This window comes from Alternaria infectoria, assembly GCF_024043175.1.
Source record: "Alternaria infectoria strain BMP 0036 chromosome Unknown scaffold_22, whole genome shotgun sequence".
NCBI lineage: Eukaryota > Fungi > Ascomycota > Dothideomycetes > Pleosporales > Pleosporaceae > Alternaria > Alternaria infectoria.
The window spans coordinates 118,301-132,703 of NW_026250711.1; the positions used below are offsets into that span (position 1 = coordinate 118,301).

Genomic DNA, 14,403 nt, shown 5'->3' on the forward strand with positions numbered 1-14,403 from the left:
ACGTGGAACGGAACATAAACAACGTGGCCGGGAACAAAACCAGCTTCGCGGAAACAAGCCAAGATGTAATGATGAGCCTCTTGTAGGCTTTGTTGCGGTTAGCACACGTGTACTAGCGGCGTGCACGTCAGCGCTGGGGATGCTTTTTCTACGCCAAGAGCCAATGGTAGGTCCAGTTAGGGGGCGCTAGGTGAATATCAAGGAACATCAAGGAACGGTGCGGTAGAAAAAGGTGTTTCAGTGACCGAGTCTTCGGGCTCTGCGTGAGGCTGAGGCTGGGTGCTGTTGAAGAGGAAAAAAAGTGGCGAATGGGGTAGAGGGGAGTGAGTCGGAGTTGCGCTGCAGGTATAATCTCGCGAGTCATGATAAGTACGGAGGATGAGTTATGAGATGGAAGAACGAGTACTGTATGAGAAGCAACAGGGCACTGAATGAAATGAGTGTGGTAGGAAATATGGGATCGGATGAATGGCTGGCTAGATGGGTAGTTCATGATGAGACGGCGTCTTGGTTAGTAGTAGGTTAGCAGTTGTTCGTCCTCGCCGAACACCCCACGGCGCACAAACCTTCTTCTCGCTCGCTATACGTATGGAAATACGACGGAACACAGCCCGAAAGAAAGAACGTTTGGTCAAAAGAACCATTGGGTTATCCGAATTCGAAGGTCTGAGAGTGTAAATACTGGATGTTCCGACGCTGGTGTTGGAGGAGATACTTTCGAGCACATCCACACTCACTCACTCAGTCCACACTTTCAAGTCTTCACACCGATTGCATCCATCACGTACAAAACAACCACCCTCGAAAGATCAAACCACCGCTAAACTCCGACCCACAACTTCGACCCACCAGCATCCCTTCAACTACATACTTTACTCCTCCAAGTCTTAATCGCCAACTCAATAATGCCCTCAGCGACCCCATACCGCTGCTCCGGCTGCGACTTCCCCAACCCGGCCTCTCACAGCGGCGCCTGCCTCAACAACATCGCCTACTGCCCCAAATCAAAAGGCGACTGGTTCTGCGCCAAATGCCCGAATATCGTGCGCATCACACTGGGCTGTGATAAGGACGGCGTGTATAGGTGTGATCAGTGTGGTGCGGCGTTTGATGCGAAGTACAAGTATACGCCGCCGGTGAGGAGTTGGAGCTCGGCGGAGAGGAAGAAGGGGACGGAGTATGAGGGGAGGTGAAGACGCGGGGATGGGTTGAAGATTATTCTTATGGGTGTGTTTGGGTGGATGACGGGGGATTGAAAGGAAGAGGAGTGGTGGTGGTGGTGGTGGTGTTGGAGGATATAGTGGGAGAACGAGCAGTCATGGTGTAACGGTACGAAGGATGCGAAGGATTCGAAGGATGGACAGGAGCATTTCGTAATATGACGAAGTCAGGGTCCGGAAGACGGCTCGCTTAAGCGTGCTGCGAAAGACTGCCCATGTGTCCAACGCCGAAGATGCGAATACGGAAGATGTACATGACAGAGTCGAGTATTCCCAGTTTGGGTCGGGTTATACGGAGTTTATAGAGTGAGATTTAGACGGGCATGATAGATCGCATCGACAGCGACAAATTGACTTTTAGGTCAGTGCGGCGTCACGGGCCAACTAGCGGGATAGAAACGAAGCCTTATCTATATACAACAAGTGTTATATCTGTGAGTCCTTTGGGTTCGTCACTTTGGTTGTGTTGGAGGTAGTACAGCCCCGCCATGTTCAGTCAGACGTTATCATCAGTCGGTGACTTGAATGCAACGACTCCATCGAAACACTCGATAGAGTCAATCTTTTGACTGTAATGAGTAGTTTGGTGAGCCAGATGTGGTTGTGAGTATGCAAAATGTGTGAGTCTTCACCGGTATAAATTGCGTTTCTTGCGCGCCTTCTATCTAGGTGCATCGCAACAGCAGAAGTTACTTATCAACCACGAGCATCTACATACCCTTATAATTTACATCAAGCAAGGTAGCCATATCGATTCTTCCTACCGGTTGAGCAGCCCTCAATCAAGAACAGACGGCGACTGGCCACTTCACCAAATAAACCTCGAGAACGCCATCGCATCCGCACCCAAAGCGACCACCACCCTACTTCGTCCTACAAGTCCTCTCAAACACCCTAGCAAGAAAACCCAAATATGGGCGGGACACTGGAAGATTTATGGTATTGCCCTCGGTGCAGATGGGCTAATCCGGATAATTCGAATGAGGACACCGCGAGATGCGAGAACCCCCACTTACGGAATTGTTCGTTGAGGAAGCACGACTGGATTTGCAATTTTTGCAAGCAGATCGTACGGCGCGATCGTCCACCTGCAGTGGGCGAGGTTCGTGTCTGCAATCATTCCGGTTGTGGTAAGGAGGAAGACCCGGACGATCAATACGAATCGAAGGTTAAACCTGGACATTGGCGCGACGTGGCAGAGAAGAAGGGTTTCGCCCTTGGGTCGCACCCACCTGACCGTCAAGAACCGCCAGTTCTCTGAATATATCAACAGAGCGGCCAAAGGTAGAAAGATGTGGGTGCAGAGGAGTTGAAGATGTTGGCTAAGGTGTTTCATTTTGGTTGGGTATCTCAGTGTCAAACCAGAGGGTCCATGGGTGTTTTGTACACCTTCATTGACGGAGGATATAATATGTATGATAAATCACACTCTTTTGACTGATTGTAATGTTCAATTTTATGCGGTCTGTCGATGCTAGTATGAACTTGGAACGAAGTGAAGGGGAAAGACACCCAGTTCTCTTCACGATAGAGCGACTGCACCGCACTGTTGGTAGTAAAGCCTATGGATTCCCCACATACCGTGAGCCCGTTGAAGCTTAGACTTCGCTGAGATAATGGATTTAGTCGATGTCTTGACTGCACTGAATGATTTGGTGAGACAGGTGCAATCGACTGTGATGTCGAGGTGTGATTCCCTTCGCCGTCAATTGATGGCAGGCTTCACGTCTCGTTTGTGTCGTATGGATTGCGTTAATCACATCTGAGTACGATATGTGAATCTACGACAGTATTAAAGGCGCCACGCTGGCGCCCTCAACTTAGGTACAACACAACAATAGAATACAACACTTAGAGTCTATTATCAACAACGAACATCTATCACCTATCTTCCTCGGTTGTCAGCAGGTCTACAACAGCAACAACAATCCCTATTAATAGTCTACTTCGATCTCGTAAGTGGTTCTCCAGTAACAATAGAGCATTCCGCCAACTGAACCGTAGATTCACAGGACAATACATCCGCACCCAAATCTACCAACACCCAATCACGACCATCAAACCCCATCTCAACCGCACGAACAGCCAACACGTACACACCATGCCTCACAGCGAACACTACCGATGCGGCCTGTGCGACTACCTCAACTACAAGACCAACACCGAAAAATGCCAGAATGCTTACTTCGATTGTCCGAAGATGAAGGGAGACTGGATCTGCCCTAACCGAGACTGCCGCGCAATCAATTCATGTGAGCGTAATAAAGATGGTGTGTACGTTTGCCCTGTTTGCGGAGTCAACAGAGACGCGAACCCGCCGTATAAACCTCCGGTTAGGAGTTGGAGCTCCCAGGAGAGAAGACGTGGTACAGAGTATGAGACCTAACCTAGGTCTACGAGGTCAGATATATTTGGGGCTCGCGAGATTGAGAAGTTTGTTTAGAGGGATTCAGTGAGAGGGATTGAGTTAGAGAGGGTTGTTTTATTAGAGCGCCTGTTTATTGGGTTAGATGGGCATCGAGTTAGATGGGCTTCGAGTGAACTGTATGTATCGGATGGGTAAAGTGGTTTAGTTAATACAAGATGGGTTTCTTCTAACTCCTCTAAGAATTCAAATACTTAATGGACTAGCAAGGTTAAGCGATTTTAGACATGTATGCACGAAAGATGGACCATGAGAATAATTCCTGACCTACTTTGTAACAGAATTGATGATAAAAGATTGCATCGGAAGAACAAAAAGGACACCGAGAGGCATATCGCACCCTCCTTCGGCCCATGGATACCTAAGAAAGCCATCGGGAAACTACCTCGCATCTCAACTCCTCAACGATTCACCCCAGTCCACCTCGCCACCACCTCAATAAACTCCCTCGCAAACCCTTCCTTCTCTTCCGTGCTAAGCACCTCCTTCCAAACCTCATTCCCCTCCACCATCTCCTTCACCAACACCTCATCCGCCTTCTTCGCCAGCTCATACAACTGCCTCCCAGCCTGACGCACCTTCAACACAACCGCCGTCTCCTCCTTAGTAATCATATGCGGCGCAATATCAGCTTTCAGCATATCAAACCCCATGTCAGTAGCGTAAAAGTCATCTAACTGCGCTTTCTGATATGCCTCCAACGCCTGCATCTGCTCCTCGAAGCGGGTGAGCAGGGCTTTGGCGTGGGTGCGGCCGTCCATGAACACAGCGGTTTCTTCAAGCGTTTCTTTGCGGTTTGGAGCTTCGTCGAGATGGGCTTCGGTGTCGGCTTGGGCTTTGTTGGCGCCGGAGATGGTGTCGTGGGCGATGGGGAGGAGGGTTCGCTCGATTAGCTTGCGGTAGTCTAGAATGAGCATTTTTAGCGCGGTGAGACGGTCGTTGAGGGACGCGATTTGGGCATAGGGGTGGGGGGTTGCGGTCGACATTGTAGGGTGTTTGGTGGGGATATGAAGAGGAGAGAGGATTTAGTAGTGCGGCTTCTTTTCAAATAAGGTGGGTGAGTTTGTGAAGCAAACTTTTGAGATATCATGAGATCTAGAGTTGGGTTATCATGCTGCCAAGCTGTGTTCAAAACGAGGTGACTGTGTATTTGGTGAGGGCGAAGAATATGTGCGATGAGCAAACGCAAGTTGGAAGTGAAGGAGCATAACGGTCAATTGCAGACAATAGAAAAGAATGCTGTTGGGGGGACCGTTTCGTGACTTTAATTAGAGGTGGCAGCCACCCACGGAAGAGATTACGCGTATTGAGACGTCATGGTTGATGAGCTGCTAAAGGACGCCGTGGTTGAAGATATAAGTGCGATAGGTCTGCAAGAGTAGTTCACTCAACATGCGTAAACAAGGTATGTCTGCAGTAGCCGCGTCTCGTGCAGTCAGCAGACTTAGTCATCGAGATTAGCATTTTCATAGCCACTATGCTCATGTATCGTCTGCGATGCTGTTACGTGTCTACTTGGGAGATAGCTCTCATGGCCTCTGACTAAGCGCCAGCTTCCTCAATTTCCTATCTCTTATGAACCATCTGATGCCCAAAAGCTGACGGGGAGACCTTGTAACCTAGGCGCACCCCATCTCTGCAAGTTGCTGTCTAGAGCTGGCTTTCCTCAAGCTCGTGATTGTTGCATTGACGGCGTGACAAGATCGGCTTAATCACAGGTCTTTATGCCACGTATACGCTACTTATTGTTCGGAATACGAGATCAAAGCCAGGAAATTCGACGCAAGAAACAGGATTGAGAGCAGCTGTTGAAGGGAATAAAGGCGACGGACAATCTAGACAAGTGCGGAGACCGAGGTAGTAAATAGTGCACTCGTTGACAGCACATAGTGTGGGGGTGAGCGACTGTACTTGTCAAATGGCACAACACCGCCCCATGGTGGCGTCGCATAACGCTGTCATTTACCAGGTAACAATGAGACACTCTCCCAAGGTATGCCCTGGGGGCTGGGAAGCCGCGTCGGGACGAAGCGAGCCGACTAGGCCGCTTTAGATGGGACCTCGGGATACATGCATGGACCTGGCAGTCATCTTCGTCACGACTTTGGGTCCAAGTCCAAGCGCGTCGACGAAAGAGGTGGGGGTGGCTTAAGGCTGTGCAACACTGTCATCATCATCGAGGTAATGTCGATGAAGTCAATGAGTTGTCGAACCATGCCGAGCTCCAATTGGGATCCGCAACCAGCTGGGAGTATAATGGAAGAATTGTGAGATGAAACCGCGATAATTCATGTCCGAAACTCACAAAGACATCTAGAACAACGGAAGAGCCCCTACTTCTATTGACATGACTGCTAGCGTCAGGCACCGGACTGGGAGATGAGACGGATCGCTGCTCATTTCGCGCACGGAAGCGACCCGTACACACAGATGATCGGATCGATTGGCGAAGCCGCGGCAACGCTGCTTGGTGTCATCTCGGTAGTTGTCGTGAGGTGGCCAGGTACAGGTGGTGGTCCGCGGCATACGATTGTGTTTGAGAAAAGTAAAGATCGTTGACGTAGATGCGGGCGCTAAGCATGGACTTGACGCGATATCACATGACCAAACCATCATCACGACTATGCGGCCCAGCGATCATCGGATCCGGGTACGAGTAGCGCTCCGTCACACCGCTCACAGAGAGAGGTGCGACAGCGCTCGCGGGGTAGACAAAGGCGCTGGTCGCGATTGGGTCTCGTGAGCCTCAGCAGATAACGCAAGAGGATGCATGTCATCTCCTGGGGCTGCCATTGGCGCGCGAGGTTACGCAGAGATGTGAGGGTTCGCATCGGCTGCAGAGTAGAGTGAAATTGTTGATGGCACACAGGAAGGTGTGTCGAAGCAAAGACGCCTCGTGACGCTTGTAGCGCCACCCAGCAACGCGTGGGCTTGACTTGACATGTTACTCAACAAATCTAAAACGAACCACGACCTTGTGTGGGAAATGCCCGCAGCCCGTCAGATGCTCGCACCGCGGAGCAGAGGCATTGCTAGCAGAGCGGTCGGTGCTTCCGTTGTCGATGTCTGTCTTTGTCGAACAAAGCAAATGCGTTATTCCATGGCCCGCGCCAGCCGTGCAAGCTGCGACGGTGGAAAGTACGGTGAGCAAGCCAATAGTTGAGACAGGGTTGCTTTGCCTGCCTCAACTGCAGCACCCTTGGCAGCCTCTCTCACCATGACGTATGAATCGAACGACAAGGGTAACCCACCCCCAGCGCGCCCGAGATCCAGCCTAGTAAAAGTCAATCGGCGGATTGACACCTGCAAACAGCCAATCTGCCACCCAAATTTGCTCGAGTCGGCGAGCTGCGCGCAGTCGGTCCCAAGTTCCGCAGCGTGCGCTCTGCGAAGGGGTGTTGCCCAACCGCGAGCGCAACGGCCGGGGGTTTTCGAGCAATCGGAATCGAGGCGGCACAAGCGAGCCTGTGTGTGCATCTAACAGGGAACGGCGAGGCTGCAGCACGTTTATCGTGAATGCGGGAAACACTAGTTGGGGCACGGTGCAGGGTGCTGTATTGAGGGGAATCTGTCGGCCCGCGCTTGCTCTCACCTAGTGGCGCTATGATAAGCTGTTGCCCGTAAAACCTTGATTCCCATCCTCTGTTATTATGCGAAACTCGTCCTCCTCCATTCTCTACTAATCGTAATACCGCCATCATGCCTCCTGATCCAAAGGACGCGCCGTTCCCCACCAAGCAGCTCTTGATTCTCGGTATGTATGGCGGCTGCAGGTGATGTCATGTTGATTGGACCGTCGCTGACCACCGCTTAGGGATATGCCGATTCTCCGAGCCTCTCGCCTTCAACTCTATCCTCGCCTACTCACCTTTTATGGTGCGGGACCTGGGCATCAGCAAACACGATGCTTCGTTCTACGCGGGACTCTTGGTGTCAGCCTACGCCATCGCTGAGGCCATGACGGCCCCATTATGGGGAATGGTGTCTGATGTGTACGGCCGGAAACCTGTCGCGCTCATTGGCTTGCTCGGTGTCGCCGCATCGAGTCTGATGTTCGGTGTTGCGGAAACGTACTGGGTCGCCCTGCTTGCGCGCTTCATCGGCGGTGCACTGAATGGAAATGTCGCAATCATGCAAACTATGGTCGCTGAGTCGGTCAAGAACCCAGCCCACGAGCGTAAGTAAATCGCGCAGTCCGCATCAGGCAGGTCAAGCTAACACGAGATAGCGCGCGCGTATGCCACACAACCCTTCGTCTGGACGGTGGGCGGTATCATCGGTTCGGCCATGGGTGGTTTCCTCGCTCAACCAGCACGACTTTACCCCAACGTTTTCGACCAGGATGGCATTTTCGGACGCTACCCGTATCTCCTGCCTAACCTGATCGCCGCCATTGGAATTCTGCTGGCCATTCTCCAGGGTATGATCTTCTTGGAGGAGACCCTGGTCCGGGAAGAGAAGCCAGAGGGAGAGAACGGCATCGAGGACCACCACGATTACCACGACCATCTGGACACCATCAACGAGACCCCCGCAAACGAGCGCAGTCGTCTCCTTCCCCCACCCTCAAATCATCAGCATGCAAACCGCGACGCACGGGGATCAACCGCTGGCTCCATGAGACATCGTGGTTCCATGTTGAGCGTTACGCGCGACCGATTGGCTTCCATGTCGGTTTCCGGCAGCATTCGACAGATCCGCAAACGAGCTTCTTTCCTGGAAGAGGGTATGCCCATGCCTTTTGCTCAGAACTTCGATATTCGCCGCTCGTCTTTTGGAACCATGCACTCTATCAAGGTCCAGCAGGATGTGCTCCCGATCCGAGGTGGACCGACCCCGAAACCCCGAAAGACGTTCAACCGGACTGTAGTCATGATCGTTCTCGCCATGGCCATCTTCGCTTTCCACCAGATGGCCTTCATCTCGATTCTCCCCGTTTACATTCTGGACACGCCTGCAAACAAGGGCCTTGATTTCCAGGGCGGATTAGGACTGGACTTGCCCGATGTTGGAAAGTTCCTCACGGTCAACGGCTTCATCACGCTCTTCGTCCAGGGTTTCATTTTCCCTCCATTTGTTGAGTGGGTTGGCGTCTGGAACTCATTCATCTGGATGATTATCCTTTACCCGATTACATACCTCATTGTACCCTTCATCAGCGCTCTTCCCCACGGACTCATAACCCCGGGCATATACGTTTCGCTCTTCCTGCAGGCGTTCTTCGGCATCATCGTCTTCCCATGCGCCCTGATCCTGATGAAGAACGCCGTTCCTTCACCTCTGGTACTCGGTCGCGTCAACGGTATCGCCATGTCAGCGTGCTGCTTAGCGAGAACCATCTCTTCCCCTTTGATCGGATTGATCTACTCGCTCGGTGGATCTGCAGCAGCCTGGTTCGCTCTTGCTGCCGCAGCCATCTTTGGCATGATCCAGCTCTTCTGGGTCCCCAAGGAAGACGTCGGCGCTGTTCAAATCGACAACGCCCTCAAGAAGGTTATACATCACGATATGGATGAGGATGCGGTAGACGACATTTCCATCATTGAGTCTGTACGATAACAGAGCTCAAAACGATTACGACAGCAACAAGTTTGAAAAGCGGTGGATCTTGGAGTAATATCTAGAGCGTCTTGATTTCCGACGCTGCATGTCTTTCGGCGTCTTATTGGTTTTGACCTCGACATGTTCATCATGTCTTGAGTGCCTGGTCTTCTATGTTCTTCATTGATGCTAGCATCACAGCATTTTTTCTTTCTTGCATAGCGCGTTGATAGAGCTCAATGCCACTCATGTTGCGTCTTGGACGGATCTTGACCTTGGTATCCTTGTATGTGATGCTTGACAGTCGATATATACTTGGGTATCGGCCCGCTTGGGTAGTCCGTGCAACTTACCTTGAGTACGCACAGACAGCTGCCTACTGCACGTCGATCTAGGCCCGCTGTGGGTCCTACCACTCGGTTGGTGTTGCAGACGGAATGGCGGACATCCGGTGTGGTGATCGTGGTCTATCCGCTGGCCATCCGGAGTGCGATGGGATGCTGGCACGGCGTACGACCCTCAATAGGGGTTCAGCATTCTGGCGATGAAAAATCCCAGGAAGAACCACATGAGCAGCGAAAGCACACAGATGGTTTGGAGGCATCCTGAATTGCGCTGGAGGAACATCTCAACTATACTAAATTCTTTGACAGGCAACAACGGCTGGGTATATCTGGGTAACTTCATTCTGCGTTTTAGGACCTTGGGTCGGGAACCTACTACACCCCTCTTTTCGTAATCTTGACCTGTATTCCATGTTGCGTGAGTAGTAGCGGTTGCTGGATTGCGGAGTTGGCGGACCAAGTGAACGTAAGTTTGTGGAGGATGACACCGTTGAATTTTGGAGGAAGTTGACATACTAGCTCCGATGATCTCTCATAGTTTGTGAGAGTAATGCTCAGCGGAAGTATAGAGTGAGAAGATGCTTGGTGAGTAATCATCGCATTGTGAGTTCGCGATGTGCAGACTATTTCCCCAGTAAACAGGCCATGCCGTAAGACACTACCGCAGCTGTAACAAAAGTAATTTCCATCGTCTCCAAGTCACGATATGCCGTTGTGAAACTTCGCAATTGCGCATCGTCACTGTCGCGGGTGTGGGTGAAAGCTATGGCCGCCTGATCGCGAATGAAGTTCGCCGGCTGCACGACGTCCGACTCCCGGCTTGGCAAGAGCCTGCAAGTCCCCGAGGTAAGCTGGCCTTCGCCCGTTCGCAGCTGCCCTACCTCGCCCACTAATTCTCGATTGCTTGCACTTTTGGTGATGCTTCTCTAGCAGAAGCGACTCACTATGACGCTTGACGCGGCAGCCCGACCATGGATCATTGGGGCGACCCGTGGGCAGACAACAATGCCGACGAACAAAAGTCGCCGACGAAGCACGAGGTGACCTCACCACCGCCGCCTACCCTTGCGCCTGCGCCGGTGCTACTGAATGGCTTCCTGGACGACGCTGGGTGGGGAAATGAGGACGAGAGCTTTGGTGACTGGACTACGTCATCTGGACATGATGCCGCTGTGACTACGCCCACGGAGACGCGCATAGCTGAATCCAGTCCACTGAAGAATGAAAGGGCAATTGACGACGGGCCGCGTTGGGATCTTAAAGAAGAAAGCGAGCACGAACCACCGACACGAGAAGACACGTGGGGTGGACAGGAAGATACTTCCGATGTGGACAATGTAACCTCGGATACCTCCGACACGTCGACTACGATACAGCCGGACACGTCTCCCAGTCAAGACGCGATCGCTCCTGCCAATCGATTACAGCCCGACGATGACTCTTCTGCACGACCTTCCACTTCCCCATCCGAAACGAGCCGCATCGAAGCGCCCGTCGAATCGCCACGGACATCTTTTGAAGAAGAGGCTGGCAGGCAGCAGACTGCAGTGGAGGAGCTGGAGCTGGAAGAAGCTCACGCGGCAGCAAGTCATGAGGACAGCGACGTAGATGCTTCAAGCTCCAGCAGCGACAGCACAGACGATGAATTTGGGACTTTCACACAAGATACCCTATTGACAGAAGCTCCTTCTGGTCCACCGGATCCTTCACAGAGCGCTGAAGGGGAATCGAAAGAGACCCTAGAAGAACCAACCGCTTCCCGCTCTGGATCGCCAGTAGCCTCTTCGAATGCCGCTTCTGCCTCACACGACGCCGATGCCTATCAGCTCGATACAGACCTCTTCAACGAGCTCTTCCCCTCTAGCGGCAATACAAAGGAACTGGAGGAGGCACCTGATGACCCAATATATTCAATGTCTGGGCGTAAAGCTTGGTACAGGCTTACGCGCAAGCAGACCATGAGGGAGTTCAACAGCGGGAATGCAGACGACAACTACATTCGGGTCACATGGGCAGGATCTCAAGTCAGGTCGGAAGTCAACAAGACTGTGGCAAGATGGGCACGAGAAGACCGTCTCTCTGGCACAGGTCCCGGAGCCAGAGCGTCGTTCTACTGGGACACGCCTGCGCCTCCGGAGCCCAAGACAGCCAGAGGCCATCTACGCACGAAGACTACCATCCCTACGCCACGACCAGTCGAAGTTGTACCAGCTCGACAAAGCATGCCTCCTGTGTCCACCGATAGCCCGGCTGCGTTCAACTGGAGTTCTCCCACCACTACAGTGGACCCTTGGAAGCAGGACAGTCCCGGTTTGCCGCCTCTGATCTCGCCTGTCGCGCCTAAGCATAATGCTGTCGAAATTACACAAGCGAATGAGCTTCGTGCAGTTTCAATTGACCTGACACGCGATGTTGGGGAAACACATGGGCAAACGCCGAGTGAAACGCCGGTTGTCGCAACGAAAGCAATCCCACCTCCTGAGCCAACCACGACCTCTTCAAGTCCTTGGGGAGACATTGCTGCTCTCGACACCAACACTTCCAATCAGGAAAAACGTACGGATGTGCCTGCAGAAGATGACGATGATTGGGGTGAGATGATATCAAGCCCTACAGCATCCACTTTTCCCTCGGCCTTTTCGAACTCCATACCAGCGACGCTCGACAGCACCGTGTCAAATTCAGCATCACCACCAAAGACTCCACCAACCCAGGACCGCTCAGCCGAAGCGATGCATATCGTGCGTCTGCGAAGTACCATATCGCCAACATCAGCGATCTTTGGTCCGAAAAGTTTCGTTCCATTCCACGCTGAACAAGGACCTATTGGGCCTGGACTCTTGAAACCCGCCAAGCGCTCTGTTTCTGCCACGTCGGAGAAGAGCAAAGTCGAAATTCCATCAAAACCGATTTCAGAAGTTATTCCACAGGAGGAAGTGAAAGCTGATGTATTGCCGGCGCGCGACGTGCATGATACAAACGAAATCGCTATCAACGAGGTGAAGGTCGAAGAGCCTAGTACGAACGGCACGGAGGATGACGACTTTTCTGCGTTTACGTCCAACACACATGAGCCGGAACCTGCCAGGCCTAGCACTCCGCCTTCAGCACCCATAGTACGAGATGAACCCAGCATAGATGCTTGGGCGGATGTCGATTTCTCTTTCTTCGAATCTGCACCTGCCGCAAAAGCGTCTGCGCCAGCCACGCGCGATCCATCAGATCCCTTTTCCGTCTTTGAGACTCCTCCGAGACCGAGCAGTGCTGCATCTTCCGCGAAGACGTTTACGCGGTCTCCTCCGCGGAATGTTACTCCTCCGCCTATTCAGCCGCTTACTGGGGCTACGAATTCTGCGCAACGACGGAAAAACGATGAAGAGCAGGTTATCAAGAGTATTCTGGCTGGGCTACCAGACTTGAGTTATATGTTGCGTAGATGAAGTGTCGTTGTTTAGATGGTTGTATAAATGCTGTTTCTTGCATTTCACATGGCGTTTTCGGGTGCTTGGATATCCATGGTCGTTTTTAGCATTGCTGGTGTAGGTTTGAGGGTCTCGTGGGAAGAGCGTTCCTTAGTACACGTCCAATCTTCATATCATTACTATCACTTAGAGGTGCATACACGATATCGTCTCGGTTGTTCTTGCTTTCACATCATCTATTCGTTGCTTTTCACACTCCCGTTCACCCTCTCTTCGCGCACTTCACTCACTGCAGTCAGCCATCGCCGTTCTCATAGTCGCCATCCCCGAACAGCCACTCCCCTCAGCTCTTGAGCCAGAGGCTCATTTTCAATCGGCACACTCTCCCTCAATTTAGTCCTTTCCAGCGAGGCCTCTTCGAACTAAACCACACCCTCCCTCAACTCGAGCACTATCTCGAGACGCAACGTCAACCACTCCTACCCTCGACTCTACTCGACAAGTCTTTTACCAAAAGATAGCAGAACACAATGGGAGAACATTACCACGTTCGTCATAGGAGTACCGGCGATCGCTATACAGTCACCGTCCCTGCCGACATCTCCCCCGCCTCCGTGCGGTCGACGTATGAAGCTGAACACCGGAGAAGTCGTGAAACAAGCTACAACACTGATGACTTTCGATCCCCAAATCGACCCATGCTGCGAGATGGTTTGATACCCATCGATGGCTCAGGCTACGCCCCCATCCCGACTCATCCCGGAATGCTGTACCCTCGACCCAATCTACATGGTCCCCATTACACCATCCCACCGTTCCCCCAACCAGTCTCCTCTCCACCTCCCCGCCACGTCTCCTTCGCCCCCGACCCACGAAGAGACCCTCCCTCAAGCTTCCCACCTCATCCTCCTCACTTTACCCGCCGAAACGGCCCAGGCCACTCCCGCAGCAGAAGTGCACCTGTGAACCCTTTCGAGGGCTCACACCACAGTGGGGATGTTTCGAACAGGCTCGCCCAACTTCCTCAGTATGCTCAACAACACCCTCGGTTTGAGGAGGCGAAGTATGCTATGCAGATGATATGGAGATATCCTAGAGACGATCCTAGGGCGGTGCCGTGGCAGGTGGTGTTGAGGGAGATTACGGAGGATATGGAACGGATGGGGTTGGATGGTTTGGTGGGGAGGGGGGAGGGAAGGTGAGGGGGGGTTTGGGGAGGTAGGCTTGGGGTGTGCGGATGAGGGTTGTGGAGGAGCTGCGGAGTTGGGAGGGGTTTGGGAGATAATTGTTGTGATTACACTAGACTATTAAAGCATGTAGAGTACTTCTAAATAAGTAAAATGTACAAGAAAATAGGCTCTCTGCCTACCTACAGTAATAATTATCTAAAAGTAAGAGTCTTAGGTGCTAAGCCTAGATACAAGCTATAAGTAAAAATCTTATTAAATTGT

The 14,403-nt window shown here is 52.2% G+C and overlaps 3 protein-coding genes across 3 annotated transcripts; 2 read left to right on the top strand and 1 right to left on the bottom strand.

Annotated features, from left to right (window-relative positions):
• Nucleotides 1–4,046: 4,046 nt before the first annotated feature.
• J4E92_009228 (uncharacterized protein) lies at nt 4,047–4,631 on the bottom strand (the record flags this gene model as incomplete). Its single annotated transcript, XM_051500577.1, has 1 exon — nt 4,047–4,631. One exon carries the CDS (start codon nt 4,629–4,631, stop codon nt 4,047–4,049), a length of 585 nt encoding a protein of 194 aa, XP_051349149.1.
• A 2,713-nt stretch (nt 4,632–7,344) lies between these two features.
• Nucleotides 7,345–9,204, top strand: J4E92_009229 (uncharacterized protein; the record flags this gene model as incomplete). Its single annotated transcript, XM_051500578.1, has 3 exons — nt 7,345–7,399; nt 7,460–7,822; nt 7,874–9,204. 3 exons carry the CDS (start codon nt 7,345–7,347, stop codon nt 9,202–9,204), a joined length of 1,749 nt encoding a protein of 582 aa, XP_051349150.1.
• A 1,297-nt stretch (nt 9,205–10,501) lies between these two features.
• J4E92_009230 (uncharacterized protein) lies at nt 10,502–12,970 on the top strand (the record flags this gene model as incomplete). Its single annotated transcript, XM_051500579.1, has 1 exon — nt 10,502–12,970. The coding sequence occupies one exon, from the start codon at nt 10,502–10,504 to the stop codon at nt 12,968–12,970; it is 2,469 nt and encodes an 822-aa protein (XP_051349151.1).
• Nucleotides 12,971–14,403: the final 1,433 nt, after the last annotated feature.